A 16,608-nucleotide genomic window follows, 5' to 3' on the forward strand; every position below is an offset into this window, starting at 1 on the left:
AAAGCTAGCTAGGGTTCTCTTGCAAGAATGAAATTACTAGTAATTAAATTAATTCTAGGTTTAACTTTATGTTGAACCAACCTTGAATATACAAAGGTCTTTTGTTTCTTTACCTTTATGCACGTGGGCTCTAGAAGAAACAGATGTGAAATAGTGATATATATATGTGTGTGTGTGTGTGTGTATATTTGAAATAGTATAGTAACATGCATATGGAAGCTAGGCACTAAAGATGCTAACCTATTGTCTGGCGTTAGTACAGTTACCAAAGTTGGATTGGTGCAAATATGGAAGTAAAGTTTCTTATTCAAATTCGACCATAAATATGAATCCGATCTTTCACATATAATACTAATATACTATTAAGTCTGAATTCCATAAATTGACAACCAAATGTAATTCCATTTCCGTACAAACGTTAAAATAAGGTTTTAACGTGTAAATTAATGTTATATTATGTTAGATTTTTTATTTGGTAAGGGAAAAAATGATTATTAGGTTTTAATGGAATTTAGATCCGAATTTGATGTGAACCCTCCATTTGGCACAAAATCTAGCAAAATGTCAACCCTCCAATTGACTAATGTAGGCATAATAAAGTTGAGAGGTTTAGTGAGTCCACCGGCCTATATCAAAAGGGAGGAATGTTGTCTATAAATGGTGCATCCTTTGACAGGAGTACAACTCTCCGTCCAATATTCCTTCTCTATATCAATCTTTCATGTTTCTTAGTATCGATTATGGTCGCGATCGCGGTATAATGAACTCAGACAAAGTTAGTACAAACTGATCGATACGATTCGCATATCATACTTAAAAAATAATAGCGTATCGGATAATATAGCGAACCATCTCTCTATAATTTCATTAATCATTAAATTGAAGAAAAATATATGATATTCTAGATTGATTCGAATTTAAGCATGTATGAAATTAATTAGTATTATCCCAATATACACACAAACACGATATTTAGTTAAGTCAAACTCAACTTGATATTGCAACATGAATTTAGACCGAAATGAATCCACGGCCAAATTATTATATTTCAAACCCTATTATAAGTGAGTAGTCAAAAAAAATATTCTTATTTTTTGAGAGGCATTTTCTTTACAACTTTGAGCATGTGTTTCGGATTAGTCTGATTCAGAAACTGAGCTCACACAAAATAATTAAAAAAAATAAGAAAGTAATCACTTGCAAACAAATCTCATGATAGTAAAAGTTAAACTGGTGCAAATTCAATGTGGTGACACCGCGACATGGATGATTATAAAATAAAAAGAGTGTGATTCACATTGTTGGAGGATTATGAATCACATATCAAACAAATTGAAATCAAAGTGGGTGATTATAAAAAGATTGGACCATTCATTAACAGATCATCAGACGAAAAGAAATGCCACATATATTGATATATAGTTACCACCATGATCTGTATTTATAAACTAATACAAAACACTTTTAGAAGGAATAATGTATTGGAGTGCCAACTAACACATAACATTCCATATTGGGACTGTTCGTGCATGAGCATATTAATCAATCCATGACTCAACAATATCATGCCCCGGTGAGGGTTCAAGTTTATGAACAACCTAATTCCAACGGTAAAAATTGAATAAGTTTGATTTTTTATCTCTTGAAATAACGATTTTGAAAATAGTAGTTTTCCTTTTTAGTTCATTATTTCCGAAATAATGAGCCCTTTTACTTAATTATCTAGATATGGTTTTTAAAATTCTAAAACACAAAAAAGATTTTAGATTTTTAAGAAGAATATTCTCTAAAATTATATATTTTTTAGCTTTATCTTCATTAAATGGTATTTTTTAAACCTCTCCACATTTTTTGATGAAAATGTAATTTTCAGAAACGATAAGATTATATGTTGTAATTACCAAAGAAAGAGAAATGAAAAAGACATTGAATTGCATGGAGTAGAGCCATTTGGAGAAAGATGTGTCCAAGGCTGTTTTGGTAATTTGGAAACTCGTTCACACAGTACGCGGCGTAAGACAAAACTAAGTTGGTCACGGTTTGTAACTCCATTCTTTATTGTGGAAGACTGAGAAGAGAAGAGGCGTGGTCAATGTTTGATTGTGACTTTAGAATTGCTGACCTCTTCAGTTTATTGGACGAATAATTTTACCACTTTGCCCATGTAATTGACACATATTTATTTCTCGACCTCATTTTTATTTGGATTCCTAACTCATTCGGTTAAATCCAATAATTCTTGAAAAATCCAGTTTTGGGCTATGCTAAAATTAAAAGTATCAATTAAATTGATTTTCACAGCACGTCTCATTTTATATACCTTAAAATGAGAGATAGTGTTGTTTTCAAATTGAGAGACTTCGAATGAAAGGAGACAAATCGTTCTTCAGAAGACAGAAAACATAAAACGTTCTCATAAAATAATCTTTTATAGTTATATGAAAATACGTATTTTTATAATTGAGTTTTCTAAAAACTGAATCAAGCAAAAATTTTTGTATTGTTTCTAGTTTTTTAGTTTTTTGAGAACAAAAAATTGTTTTCATAATTACAAATCAAGCGTCCCTTGGGTATTGAATAATAATTCAATTTTGAACTATGAAGGATTTTGAGAAAGAAGAAAGAAAATACTTAAAAAAAGGAGGAATTGTTTATCTTATATTTGTTTTAATTGATATAGAAAAATGTAGATTGAAATAGAAAATGAGATATAGACTCATCCTTTAAATAGTATTTTGTATTTTATCTGTCCTTTCAAAGTGAGCAATTTAGAATGAAAAGAGGACAAAGTTAGGTGTTGTATAATAATTCAATTATATTCGTAAATTTTAAGTAACATGACACAATTTTAATAATTAATCGGTGCTTTTTAATCCTAATAAAAGGGATATCACAACTTATTTTTCTTCTTCAATTATTCAAACATGAAAGAGGTTAAATAAAATCTTTTTTTTTTATTTTTTTTTATTTCCAGTAAATGAGGTTAATACTATTACTCTTTATATTTTTTATTTTTTTTGTTGTTGGGTGTTCATAATCAATGGGTCCCTCCTAGTTATCCATACAACATAATCTCAAAAAAATTACTAAGACAAATACATACAAAGTCACTCACGATCAAGAAAATATGTCATTGTACTTGAGTTTTAAGAAATTAACAATATATTATTATTGTCCTTATAAATTCTTCCGATTCCAGTTCCAAACATAATTTTTGACAATTTTTGGAAACATATATAAATGATACGAGAGGTTACAGATGTACATACACATTACCCTGGACAGAATGAGTTCTCTATTTATTTGGTCTGCAAAGTAGTTCTGGATTCTTACACACGCTCACAAATTGATCTCCCAAACGGTCCAAAACCATAAATACTCAAATTGTTTACGGAATGGTCCCCATCTTGCTTTCACCTTTTATATATCTGCCATTCTTACACCTTAATGTCATGCATGAGATGCTAACTTTACTGTCATCGTTTTTTTTGGTAGTCACCTCCAACACAACAGTAGTAGTAACTCATAATTTAACTATCTAATTGATTTTACTCATTTAATTTGTAGGTTTTGCTTTATTGATTTTGTAATGGTGAGCTAATAATATAACAGTGGTCACCAAATCTTCCGTTACTCTCATGAGTGATTGTGGGGTCTCTTAACGTTATCATACAGGATCCATGTTTCATGAAAAAAAGGAGATCATACACTTTTCATGCAGTGATTGGGAGGTGTTTGGATTGACTAATGAGTAAAACCCTGTAAATTTTTGTTTTACCTGGAACTATAATTATTCAGGGGTTAATTGAGGAACCAATAATAAATATAATGACGGGAGATACGGTGAGTCGGGAGGAAGTCTCTTATCCCTTTCTTTTCCTCTTCCAAACGTGGAAAAGACCATTTGCTACTTTTCTTTTCCATCTCTTCCTACAAAATACTAGCTGGTTAGGCTTTCTTTTCCGTCTCTTCTTTATATATATATATATATAAATTCAACTATTCATATTTTCTAATTTGTAATGGAACCATCAATTTTCTTTTTTGAGAAATGAAATAAATGTTGCCCTATTTAATTAGAGCCTAATACTCATATTTATTTTTTACTTAAATAAAATTAATATAAAAAACGGATTCTTAAGAAATCCACCAGTAACCTACTAATATAATTAATTACGAAAAAAAAAACACCTACTGATATAATCAATTCAATTGTCAACTGTCAAACATACTGATAGCAACACAAAGCAACCAAAATCCAAATTGTGCAAAACTTCTAAACACTTGAGTCTATAAGTTATATTTGAAAAAAAATACATAAAAAGTTAAAAACCAACGCGGTTTCCAAAAGAAGACTTCATATGATATTATTTACCTACGAAAAGCCGAAGATGGTTGTTATGTAACTTTAACGAACAAGAAGGGTATTTTCAGAATATCAACGTGGCGACCGTCTCAAAAAACTGAAGAAACGTCATGCCGTCAATAGCCGTCAAAGTCCCCCGTCAACAACAAACACCGCTCTTTCTCTCTCAAGAAACCCACTCTTTCTCTCTCTAGAAACTTCACCCCCAAAAAATATAGAATACGTTGGAAGCGACGTCGTGTGGCTAACTAACCATTACCAAGTTCAGTATAATCCTCCCTTTTATTAGTTTAAAAAAAGAGCGTGACCTCAAAAAGTACACACTGCAGCTTTCTCTCTATACATTTTCTCTCTCTCTGCTACAAGCCGACGACAGACTCCGCGCTGGCGAGATTCCTCCTCTGTCCTTCCTCCCCCTCCAAACCCTAAATCCACGGCCATGTCTTTGTTGATTTCTTGATAATTTTCTTTAGTTTCTTTTCATCACTTCATTGGCTATCTAAATGGGTTGTGCGACGTCTAAGCTAGACGACCTTCCGGCGGTGGTGCTCTGCCGTCAGCGGTGCGAATTCCTCGACCAAGCGATTCAGCAGCGTTACATACTCGCCGAAGCTCACGTCGCCTATATACACTCGCTCAATGATGTTGGCCTCTCTCTGCACAAATTTTTCGATCGAGATCTCGACAATTCTACCGCCGATCTGCCTTCGCCAGTTCTCAATCTTCCGACTAAGCGGAAAGGGGATCCCGAACCGTCCGGTTCGCCCAAGGCCGCTATTCATCACTCTCACTCTAGCTCCGGTTCGCATCTGCACTTCCACTCCGGTTCTGACGACGATGATGATTCCGGTTCCGACTCTCTGCATCACCATCTGGATGATTCTTCTTCGCCTATGAAGCATCCTTATGGTCAGTTGAATTATGCGGATCATGAAACCCTAGGTTCGTATCCAGGTGGATCGTATCCAGGTGGTTCATATTCAGGTGGATTTATGAACATGAATTATATGAAGAATAAAGCGACACAATCGGTGTCGTACGAGCAACGGCCGATGAGTACGGAGACTGTGCAAATGGGCGAATCTTCTTCTTCGTACTACCCTTATCCTTACTCGAATCAAACCCCTAGTGGTTACTCATATTACGACACGTCGAATTATGGTGGTGGTGTGAATGGTTATGCCGGCGGCGGTGGTATGAATGGTTTCTTTGGTTCATCGCCACCTTATGGTTCCTCGTCGCAGCAGCTGCCTCCGGTTGGTGCTATGACTTCGTCGTCGGCTTCGTCTTCGAAAACACCTCCGCCTCCACCCTCGCCGCCATCGAGCTCAGCTTGGGATTTTTTGAACCCTTTCGAGACTTATGAGAAGTATTATCCTCCGTATACGCCCAGTAGGGACTCCAGGGAGGTGAGAGAGGAGGAGGGAATCCCCGATTTGGAAGATGAGGATTACCAGCAAGAAGTTGTTAAGGAGGTAGACGGAGATCACAAGTTCATGGATGGTGGTGGTGGTGGTAAAAATTATGCAAAGGCTGTGGTAGACGACGACGGGAAGGTGAATGATTCTGAGGCGTTTTACCACACGAGGCCGAGCGTATCAATGGAGAACCACGGTGCAGAGTATGAGGTGCACGTAGTGGACAAAAAAGTTGTCGATAATGAGGAGAAGTCCGGGGATCGGGGCAATGTGCCTGCTTTTAAGGCTGGAGGGCGTTTAAGGGGTGACTCCGAAGTTGTAAGGGAAATTAAGGTCGGGTTTGAGGGAGCTTCGGCGTCAGGGGAGGGCCTTTCCAAGATGCTTGAGGCCGGAAAATATCCACATACACATCGCCGTAAAAATGCCTCATATCAAGGTAAAGGATTGTATTCCTCTGTAATTGATCTTTTGAGAATCGTACTTCTTGCAAGAAGTTCGATTTTTTGACACCTTTTCTTCTTTTTGAGCAATTAATTGTCTTTGTGGACTGTCAGCTTGGTTATTTCATACATGATGCGAATGCTTGCAAGAATAATATCAAAAAGTCATCTTGACATGTTCACTGCCCAACCTTTTTTGTCCCCCTCTGTAATGTTAAAATGCTGAAGTCTAGGTTAGGATATATTGATTCAACCATGATTGGATTCTGTCATCACAAATGATTGCATAGTGTATTCAGCGATATAGGCTAGCCCCAGCAGGACCAAATCATTTATAACTTAATTGATGCTTCAATAACATTTTTTCATTTGGATCTTTTGTATAATTCATGTCTGATTAATCTCTCTTTCATGTGACACATGAGTTTGCAATTGGTTCAACTTGTTAAACCAGATCAACTACTCTCTTGAAGGTTTAATATTTTTAGATAATATATATTATTTAAAGTTACTATTATATTGTAAAATGTTTCTTTTGTGCCAAAAAAAGGACAAAAAGAAAAATGAAATTGAATAAGAGATGCCATACCTTTTTTCGGAGAATAATAGGACGCCTCATATCAATGTAATGGATTGTATTTTTCTGTAATTTATTTTCTGAGGTTTATAAGGCTCCTTGCAAGAAGTTTAATTTTTGAACACCTTCTGTAGTCTTTATGGTCGTCAGTTTGGTTGATTTACAAAAAGTTACGGACATATCCTTTTTTTGGTGGTCAAATTGATATCTTTAAACTTCTACACAAGGATCACTGAACTTTCTCTTGATTTATTTGTGCACATTGAGACTGTACTTAAAATGATCTGTTTGATTGAATCGGGATTTGTGCCCTAACATTTGTTTTTGTGGTTCTTTGGAGCAGTGTCGTCCAAGATGTTGCATGCAGTTACTCCTTCAATGTCGGTAGTAACCTCACAGGCTTCTACTTCTAAAACTGCTGAGTCCGCATCCTCAATTGAGAAGGCTGATCCTGCGTACTTGGATATTGGCGAAGATGTGGGGATGAAGTCTGGGAATCTTTCTTCTACCTTACAGAAGCTCTACCTTTGGGAGAAGAAACTATATGAGGAGGTTAAGGTATGCTGTTGATTTCTGTAGTTAATTTCATATTTGCTGAACTCTTTTCTTGTGAAATGTTTTTGCTGACGAACAGCCATCCAGATAGAACTTACATAACCAAGTGGTGCGGTGGGTATGGGCTTTAGTTCGTATTGGGATTGACCTACAAACTAAAACTTACCAAAAAAAGAAATGTTTAACTATTGTGAATTTCATGGATAATTTAAACATGAATGTACGTTCATAGATGCATGCGCGCTCTTCTGCATGTATGTATATGATCCATCTGATGCACTTTTGCTAGCACTTGAAAGTTTCTATGTCTATGGACTTGTTATCTCTCTTACATGGACTCGGGTACTTGTGTCGGTTCAGATCTGTGTCTAAGCATCAGATTTATAAATCTTAAAACTCAAAGACATGGAGGCACGGCTAAATATTTGTATTATTTAATTTGTTAAATTTATTTTCTAGGATAAAATGATGTTTTCAATCATCTTAAAGTAATAAAGTGGACGAAAGGAATATATTAAGAGAGTTTTATGTATAATTATGCAATAAACTTGAAATATTGTAAATGCATGTCCAACTTTGTGTCAAATAAATATCATATATCCATGTCCAAGTGTTTCATGTCCGACACAAGTACATTAGGCTATATTTTGTAAAGAGACCATGTTACATAGCTTGTTATTGTACAATACATTTCTCTGATACATACAACTGAACACATGTCAATTTGCATTTGTACGTTTTGAGTTTTTTGGTACTGGAGATGATATGTGTTCTGTTTCCAGACTGATCTCACAGACACTTTTTTTCTTTTAAGAATGATAAAGGAGGCACAATTTTTGAACTCCGTGGATACAGAAACATGTTAAATTCCTATTTCTCTTTGAGCTTCACTTACCAATCTGGCTTCTTGAACATTTCTTTTCTTACCTACTCCTATTCTCTATTTAATAAGTTGTTTATCCCTCAATGGTTGCCCCATATGCCCATAATCCCAGAGTAGTGGCTTTTATTGCATGCATTATCTTTTCGATCAACTCATTCCGCTAAAGCCTTACCGCAAGTTCTCGAATGTTTTGGGGTTGGGAACAACACTTTCTTACTTTCCCTATATATATAGGGCTGTATTTAACTATACACACACTATCATAGGGTAACTGAATTTCCATCATTTGTTTTCCTAGGTGTTTAAGTAGGTTTATAGCTCTTACATATTTGTATATATTTGATGTGCAATTCACTAATTAGCATGGATGTTGGATGTAACCTGAAAGCATACTGCTGTTTTGGATGAGTTTCATATTTCTACTATTCTCTATATTTTGCTCCTCATTGAGTTTTTTTCAATGTTTATGCTCTTTATAGGTTGAGGAAAAAATGAGGGTACTCCATGAGAGGAAGTCCCGAAGGTTAAAGCGTTTAGATGAAAAGGGTGCTGAGGCTCACAAAGTTGACACCACAAGAACTTTGGTCAGGAGTCTTTCCACAAAAATAAGAATTGCGATCCAGGTTGTTGATAAAATCTCTGTGAAGATAAATAAATTGAGGGATGAAGAGTTGTGGCCGCAACTAAATGAATTCATTCAAGGGTATGTAAATTCTGTGAGTTTTGCATTAGCTCTTCTCAGCTTATTATTTTCTCTTTTGTACTTTCTTTATTCCTGCATAATGTTACTCCTAAGTCTGAAAATAATCACTTACATGGAGTTGGGTTTTCTGAATGATTTTCCTTGCCTCAAGGAGGGCGAGCCTTGGTGCAACTGTGAGGTTGTTCCATTGTGACCTGGGGGTCACGTGTTCGAAACAAGGAAACAGTCTCTCCGCATGTGGAGGTAAGGTTGCGTACATCTCACCTCCCCAGATCCCGTGATGGCGGGAGCCTCTTTCATTTGCCCTTGCCCTTTTTCCAAGCCTCAAGGGATACAATTTTTAGCCTTACCATTTGTTTTTTTAGGGGAATAGTAAATAGTTTTCTTCTCTTGTATCTGTGAGCTCTATTTTTTTTTTTGCATTTTTGGTCATTAAAAGAGTGAATCCAGCCTATGAGGAGAAGAAATTGGATAGAACTAGAGGTTATTGAGTTCTACTTTTGTTTGCATTTTTGGTCATTAAAAGAGTGCATCCAAAAAACGAAGGAGGACATATGAGCCTATGAGGAGAAGAAACAAGATATAACATGAGGTTATTGAGTTAAGGTTAGTATTAGGATGGTGGGGGAAGAGATCTTTTAATTCAATTGTTTTTTTTGTGTTTGTTCTTATTTCTTCTCTAAGGTCCAATAATAAGCTTTATGAAATTTCTTTGCATTTTTGGTCATTAAAAGAGTGAATCCAAAAAACGAAGGAGGACATATGAGCCTATGAGGAGAAGAAACAAGATAGAACATGAGGTTATTGAGTTAAGGTTTGGCATTAGGATGGTGGGGGAAGAGAACTTTTAATTCAATTGTTTTTTTTGTGTTTGTTCTTATTTCTTCTCTGAGGTCCAATAATAAGCTTTATGAAATTTCACTGACAAGAACAAACCCGTAAATCTTATAATATGTTACATGGATTATTATTTCATGCCTATTTTCAGGTATTTGTGCCATCAAAGGGGGCCACCTTATTGATGATCATTATTTATTACTTATTTATTTAGTTAGTGATGATCATTTTTTATTTATTTGTTATTTTCTTTTTCTTTTTGTGTTTCATTTCCTCAATTCTACATCTGGGCCTGCCAATCCACGTGCCTTTAAGGGCCTTGCAGGATTTGGCCCCCACGATCCTTGATTTTTTATCTGGTTAAGTGCATGGTTAGCAGTAGGGTTACTCACGATGTTCACACCTTTTTTTTCCCTCTCCCTTCATATTTATACAGTATATCGTGTGATATGACTTTGATTTCAATGAACCCGTATTATTATTCTCTATGTTTTTTTGCATGGAATTGAAGGTAAAAAGTGTAGTTTTGACTTGTGTTATTGGCCCCATTCTTCTTGTATTGCCTACTCTTCCCTTGTACCCAGGAGGAGGAAAAGGAAAAGGAAAGATAGTAGCAAAATCCAAATCTCTATTCACTGAATTTGTTGCTTGCTATGTTGATCATGTTTAGTCTCTGTTATTTATTTATTTACTTATTTAAAAAAAAAAAAAAATCATGTTTAGTCTCTGTTTTTGTTGGTAAATAAGCAGGATGTGCTTGAAGGTCGTGGAAACCTCCACAAGGCATGTCAATTATAGCATGGTTGCTGTTTCTGGCCACTGAGCTCTTTGTTCCATTTAGGGACCAGTTAATAACTTAATATTCAAGATAGTAGTTAAATTGCAGCTGGATTGGCATGATTAATTTTATTTACAAAATGATTGATAGGGTGCCTCTTTTTATTCATGGAACTGTTTGTTCAAGTCTGTGATCATCATAGAGAAACCACATCAATTAAATTTTCTTTTATGTTGGCATTCCTGTCCTTGATTGAAGAAGGAAAATCTTATATTGTGTATTGGTGATTTCATCTGTCTATTAAATGCATCTCTTTCAAGAACCACAATTACTTGGATATGCATGAGAACAACCACAAAAGTGAAGCTTACCCTGTGAAGTCTATTTTATTTATTCTTTATTAATTCATTATTTGGGTTACTCGTTTTTACTGTGTGGTTGCCTTCAATGAAGGTATTTATGTTAACGTATGTGAATGTGTGAGAACATCTATGGGCTCATTAGTTACTAGTTTAAGTTTTAAGCTCCCACTTTCAGGGTGGTTATATTTTTGTGTATGCTTGTATGTCTTTGTTTTCTCTGTTAACAAATTAACATCTAAACCATCTTCTTGTGGAAAAATGAGAGGGGACGAGGAACAAGGTGAGCATGCTGTACAGGTTGCCCATTGCTCTGATTCCTTGAAATAGGATAAAATGAAGAACATTTATGGAACATTTTTTATTTGCTTTTCCCAGTTTTTTACACCAGTTGGTACTTTTTCCTGGCATACTGATTAATATCTCAATAACATTTTTCTTTGTGCACGGATTTTAAATTTATATGCTTTAGATTTTTCTGATGGCGGCTGATCTGGATTTTGTTCAGGTTAACCAAGATGTGGAAGTCTATGCTTGAGTGCCATCATAGTCAGTGTGAAGCTATTGGAGAAGCTAAAAGATTAGATAGCATTGCATCTGGCAAACACTTTAGTGATGCTCGTCTGGAAGCCACATTGCAGCTTGAACATGAGCTTCTTAACTGGACTTTAAGATTCTCTAGTTGGGTTGGTGCCCAGAAAGGTTATGTCAAAGCGTTGAATAACTGGCTTCTGAAATGTCTTCTGTATGAACCCGAAGATACAGATGATGGAATTGCTCCCTTCTCTCCTGGTAGGATAGGTGCACCCCCTGTGTTTGTGATATGTAATCAGTGGTCGCAAGCATTGGAGAGTATCTCTGAAAAAGAAGTTGTGGATTCTATGCGAAATTTTGCCTCGAGTGTACTTCAGCTATGGGAGCGGGATAAACAAGAAATGCGCCATAGGATGACAATAAACAAGGATACGGAGAGGCAAGTTAAGCACTTGGAGAGACAGGACCAGAAAATACATCAGGAGATCCAGGCGTTGGACAAAAAGATTGTTCTGGTCTCTGGGGTTGACAGTGGTCTCTCAGTAACCGGACAAGTTGTGTATCAGAGTGACACAAGCAATAGTATACAGGTGAGTCTGCAACTTATTTTTGGGGCAATGGAGAGGTTTACAGCTAACTCCTTGAAGGTTTATGAGGATCTGTTGCAACGTATTGAAGAGGATGGACTTGCTGGAGGGCATTAGAAAGCCTCATAGAGGGCTGCATGGTGTGCTTAACCAGCATCATCTCTTTTGAGTGCATGTTTTGGTTAATTATGTTCAACTTGCAGTTCTGTTGAAAAACTACTTGAAACTCGAGACTTCTGAATGGAGTTATCCACTGCTTTATGCCGTGGCTTGGCAATGGAAGCCTGATTGTGCTAGTTTTGGTGTTGGGAAGTTGGGCTTTAAGTTAATGGTGGTTTCAACTCAACATCAGGCTATATTTGGCTTACTGTTCTGGGAGCAGGTATTGCCAATGTTGAGAAGAGATGGTGCTTTCCGGGGCAATATATCAGTTGTTTTGCATTTCGACCCAGTCATCCCATCCCGTTGATGGTATAGACGTGGATCTAAAAGCTGTTGACTGGTGATGGGGATTCGAAAGCTATTGCATTGGCTGATGATGAGGATTCAGAAGTTGTAGGTGGGCAAGTCGGGTTGATGGCTGCTGAATCTGCATTTGCCCATCAGTATTATACTCCATGAGCTGCTGCTGCTGCTTTTGCTTGTGTTAGATAGTGTCGCAAACTTTTTGCAGTTTGAGTGGACTCGTTTTGAATCTTCTCCTTGGGAACAAAAGCTGAGAAAGGAAAGTGGTTGGCGGGCATGCATCCATGAAGACAGGCAGGCGCCTACAGCCAATTTGCAGACTAAACTTCAATTTTGCATTAGGAAAGTAGATAAGTTCGAGTTAATGCTTATTGGCTGTTTAGTGACGCAAGTCATGGAAACACCCAAATACCAGATGATGATGTATAATAGGAGGATAGAAAATGCACTTATTTTAGTTATTTATTGATTTAATGTCAGTTATTTGTACAGAGATCCCTATTGTTTGTTACTGACGGATAGAAAACACCCAAAATGGTTAGGGGGGTGTGGTTGTCATTGTCAGTGAGATTTCAAATTATATTTATTTATTTTTTTTGTTATATCCGGTTACGTGGAATTAGTGTTTTAGGAGAAAATTTAGATCAAAGTTCTCTCAATTTTTATGTGACCAAACATTAAATATGGAGGATTGAATTGAGTGCCTAGATTGAGGTGAATGATTGTTGCTGCCTTTTGAAACAAATAATGCCACCTGACTGATGAGTTGAGTTGATTGGTGTATAAGGAAAACCCGAAATAATGTGAAACGAGGAACTTTGTTCCGGCTTCCTTTTTCTTTTTTTTCTTTTTTGACTTTTTGTGAAAACATTGTGGTGCATGTGTCATAGTCTAGCTCGTCAACTGATCAAGACATTTGCCAAGAAAAATAAAAATAAAAATAAAAAAAGGAAAAAAAAGAAAGAAAAAAGAGCCTGATCAAGACGGTTAGAGGACAAGTTTTGATGTATTTTGCTGACATTATTGTTCGCTTGTGCACTAAACTTGACAAAAGTGTTGTTTGGATTCAGTGTTCATTGGTAGCTTGTACCCTGGTATAATGATATATATCTACAATTTTCTTTAATCACTCTCCCATTCGATTCCGATATTGGAACAAATGACCGTAGTTATATTCTCCCCCACTCAAACTCGCAACGCCCTCGTTGCGGTACGGGCCACCCTGCCTACCCGGGGTGCTAACCTGGACTCCTTCCAGGCCTGGCGCTTGGCGTGATACCGGATCAAGGATTGGGTCTGGTTCTAATACTAACTGTAACGGGTGGACGTTTACCCATTTATCCAAAATCTCGAACTATTGGGTAGTTCTGCATACCCACCCATTTATACCCAATCACTTTCTTATCCGATTCCGATATGAGACAAATGACCTTTGTTACACTATACCTATAAGATAATAAATAGCAATACTCTATTGAAAACAAGAATAGGAAACCTCAAATTCTACTAAAACTATAGGGCTTTTTTAAAAAAAAAAAATTGGCATGATCAGTGGCTAGATGAACGACATATATTATTATATTTAGCCCATCACAGCATAGCAGCATTTTAGTCGGCAATATCGGTTGTTGAAGCTGAATGACTTTGGATCTTGTATGTTTGAAACTACAGCTAAGGGTGCACATGAATCTGTTCAAACTATCAAATTGATCTGTAACAAGTCGAACTATACGTTTTGGTCTGGTTTGATTCGGTGGCTCAACAGTTTGATTTTGATTTCAAAAATAATGGAATGATTAAGATTGGTTTAGAAGTCAAGCAAGTTGAATCAATTCGGTTATATATATTATTTGATTGGCAAGTAAACAATTTTATTAGTTCTTGTTCACATAAATATATCAATAAATTTGTATTCTTGTTCTTTATGGCATTGTAACTATGTTACTTTGAAGCCAAAAGAACTAGATATATACTCGAGAGAAAGTACTCTAGGAAAATTTATCTGAGTAATAAAAGATTAATAAATTAATGCTTGATTTAGGCTAAATTGGTTATTATTAAATGTCATTTTTAGCTAATTAAGTTCAATTTGTAAAACCCAATCGTTTAAACTGTTCTTATACGGTTCGCATTGATTCAGTTTATGGAGTTCAATTGGCTCAATTTAATTTTAATTTTTACATAACATTAAGACTGAGTTGCTTTATTAAATTAAATTAGGGGTGGTAATTGAGTGGGTTTGGGCGAGTTTTAGGCGGCCTTGGAATGGGTTAAGTATGAATGGGTCAGTAATCCATTTTCAACCCACTAATAGTGGATCATAAATGGATTAGGGTTCAAATGGACTGGTTAAAACAGGTTAACTCATTCCAACCTTTTTTATTTAAGTATTTTTTTATTACCTTTGCAATTTTTTTACTTTCCTACCATCCATGGCTAGAAAAAAATAATAATAATAATTTGTTCTTACATTAATTTGTTGATTTCAAGCATTAAATTTTTTTTTCCCTTCAGGAAAAGTCACCATACAACTTAATCAACAATATTAATTAATTTTTTTATTTCAGGAGTTAAAATTAATTTTTTTAATTTATTTTGAAAAAAATCACTATGCAACTTACTCAACAATATTAATTACATATATTTTAAAAAAGGAATTTTGAGCAAGAATTTTAATTAATTGTTGGTCATAACAAAATTTGAAGGAAGAGAGAGAGAGAGAGATCACCAAAAAAAAAAAAGAAAAAAAGAAAAAGAAAAGAAGCAGCGAGGTGAGAGAAAGCAGGGAAAAAACGAAAATAAAAGAAGCAGGGAGGAGAGGGAAGAGAGAGAGAAAAAAAAAGGGGAGGACGGAGAAAAAAAAATGAAAAAGATAAAAGAGAAGGAAAAAGGCAAAAAGGAGGAGAAAGAAAAGAGGATTTTGTTTGAGTAGGTTAAGATGGGTATTCTCACTCTTAACTCATCATTGACCATTGAATTATATGTGTACTTACTTTTTATTCATTGTTACACACTCATTTAAATTTGAGTGTCTAGATAATTTAATTTTAATGGACGAATTTGGGTGGTTTAATAAGTTTAGGCTTAAATTATTATTCCTAAATTAAATCAAACCGAACCATGTGCATTTTTCACTAGTGTTTAATATTCACTTTTAACATGATATATCAAATTTTGATATATTTGAGAGTATTGAATCAACGTATTAGGTTAAATTCAGTTCAAAATTTATACTGAATTTTTTCTGAATCCAATTTTAAGATACCGAGTAGGGCCTTCTAAAGGCAACAAATATACAAATGAAAAGGCATCATGATATCATGGAGGTAAAGTGAGGAGAGAGAGCATCAAGATTTGAAAGAAGTTTATGAATTAAACAGTTGAGAGGGTGTGTTCACTGAGAGTGCACATATGCCACCATGAAAGGCATAGTTTAGATTGATAGAAGACCATGCAACTTCTTTGGTTGGTGTACATCCATATGTGTCACCTAGATGGTGAATACACTAATTATTTTGCTCATACTCTATAACTTCCATAATAGCATGTACACTTCAAGTAGATTTTTTTTTTTTTTTAATTTTTTTTTTCCCTTAACAAAAATGATTGAGGTCCCTTTTGGGTTATTTTTAAATCGGACAAATCTGCCTAATTTATTCGAGTGAGGATTAACATCATGGTAATATCACAATGACATCATTTTTTATTTATATAAAATTTGTCTAGGCCTTTGACATTGCTCATATAATAAAATTTTAAAATTTAGTTTATTATTTTGACATATCATCATCATAGGTAAAATCTTTGAAGAATGGTTTCACAAAACTTTTGTTGTGGACAACCATTTAATTGCTTCCTAGTTTAGCATATATGGTAAGAGAGGATTAACAAGAAAGAAACATGCTGACAATATGTTTAAGCAATTGTGGGAACTTCATCATCATTTCAGTCGTTGAGGTTGGGATAAACCGCGTAAGGGTCATGCTGATGCACGTACCTTGAATGAGGTTGGGGTTTGTTTTTCTACAAGGAGTTCCAACAATTTGTCTGTCTTTGTTGGTCAGATCAAAAGTTTGATTGGACGGACTCTCCCGGTCAATTTTTAT

At 35.3% G+C, this 16,608-nt stretch overlaps 1 protein-coding gene across 1 annotated transcript; it reads left to right on the forward strand.

The window, feature by feature from the left end:
• Positions 1-4,651: 4,651 nt before the first annotated feature.
• On the forward strand, positions 4,652-13,104 carry LOC132293793 (protein ALTERED PHOSPHATE STARVATION RESPONSE 1-like). The gene is made up of 4 exons (XM_059791420.1): positions 4,652-6,220; positions 7,145-7,359; positions 8,719-8,942; positions 11,425-13,104. Exons 1-4 carry the CDS (start codon positions 4,870-4,872, stop codon positions 12,152-12,154), a joined length of 2,520 nt encoding a protein of 839 aa, XP_059647403.1. The 5' UTR covers positions 4,652-4,869; the 3' UTR covers positions 12,155-13,104.
• Positions 13,105-16,608: the final 3,504 nt, after the last annotated feature.

Source organism: Cornus florida, unplaced genomic scaffold (genome assembly GCF_030987335.1).
Source record: "Cornus florida cultivar Cherokee Brave unplaced genomic scaffold, ASM3098733v1 CherokeeBrave_3.0.0_Hap2_Chr02, whole genome shotgun sequence".
Lineage (NCBI taxonomy): Eukaryota > Viridiplantae > Streptophyta > Magnoliopsida > Cornales > Cornaceae > Cornus > Cornus florida.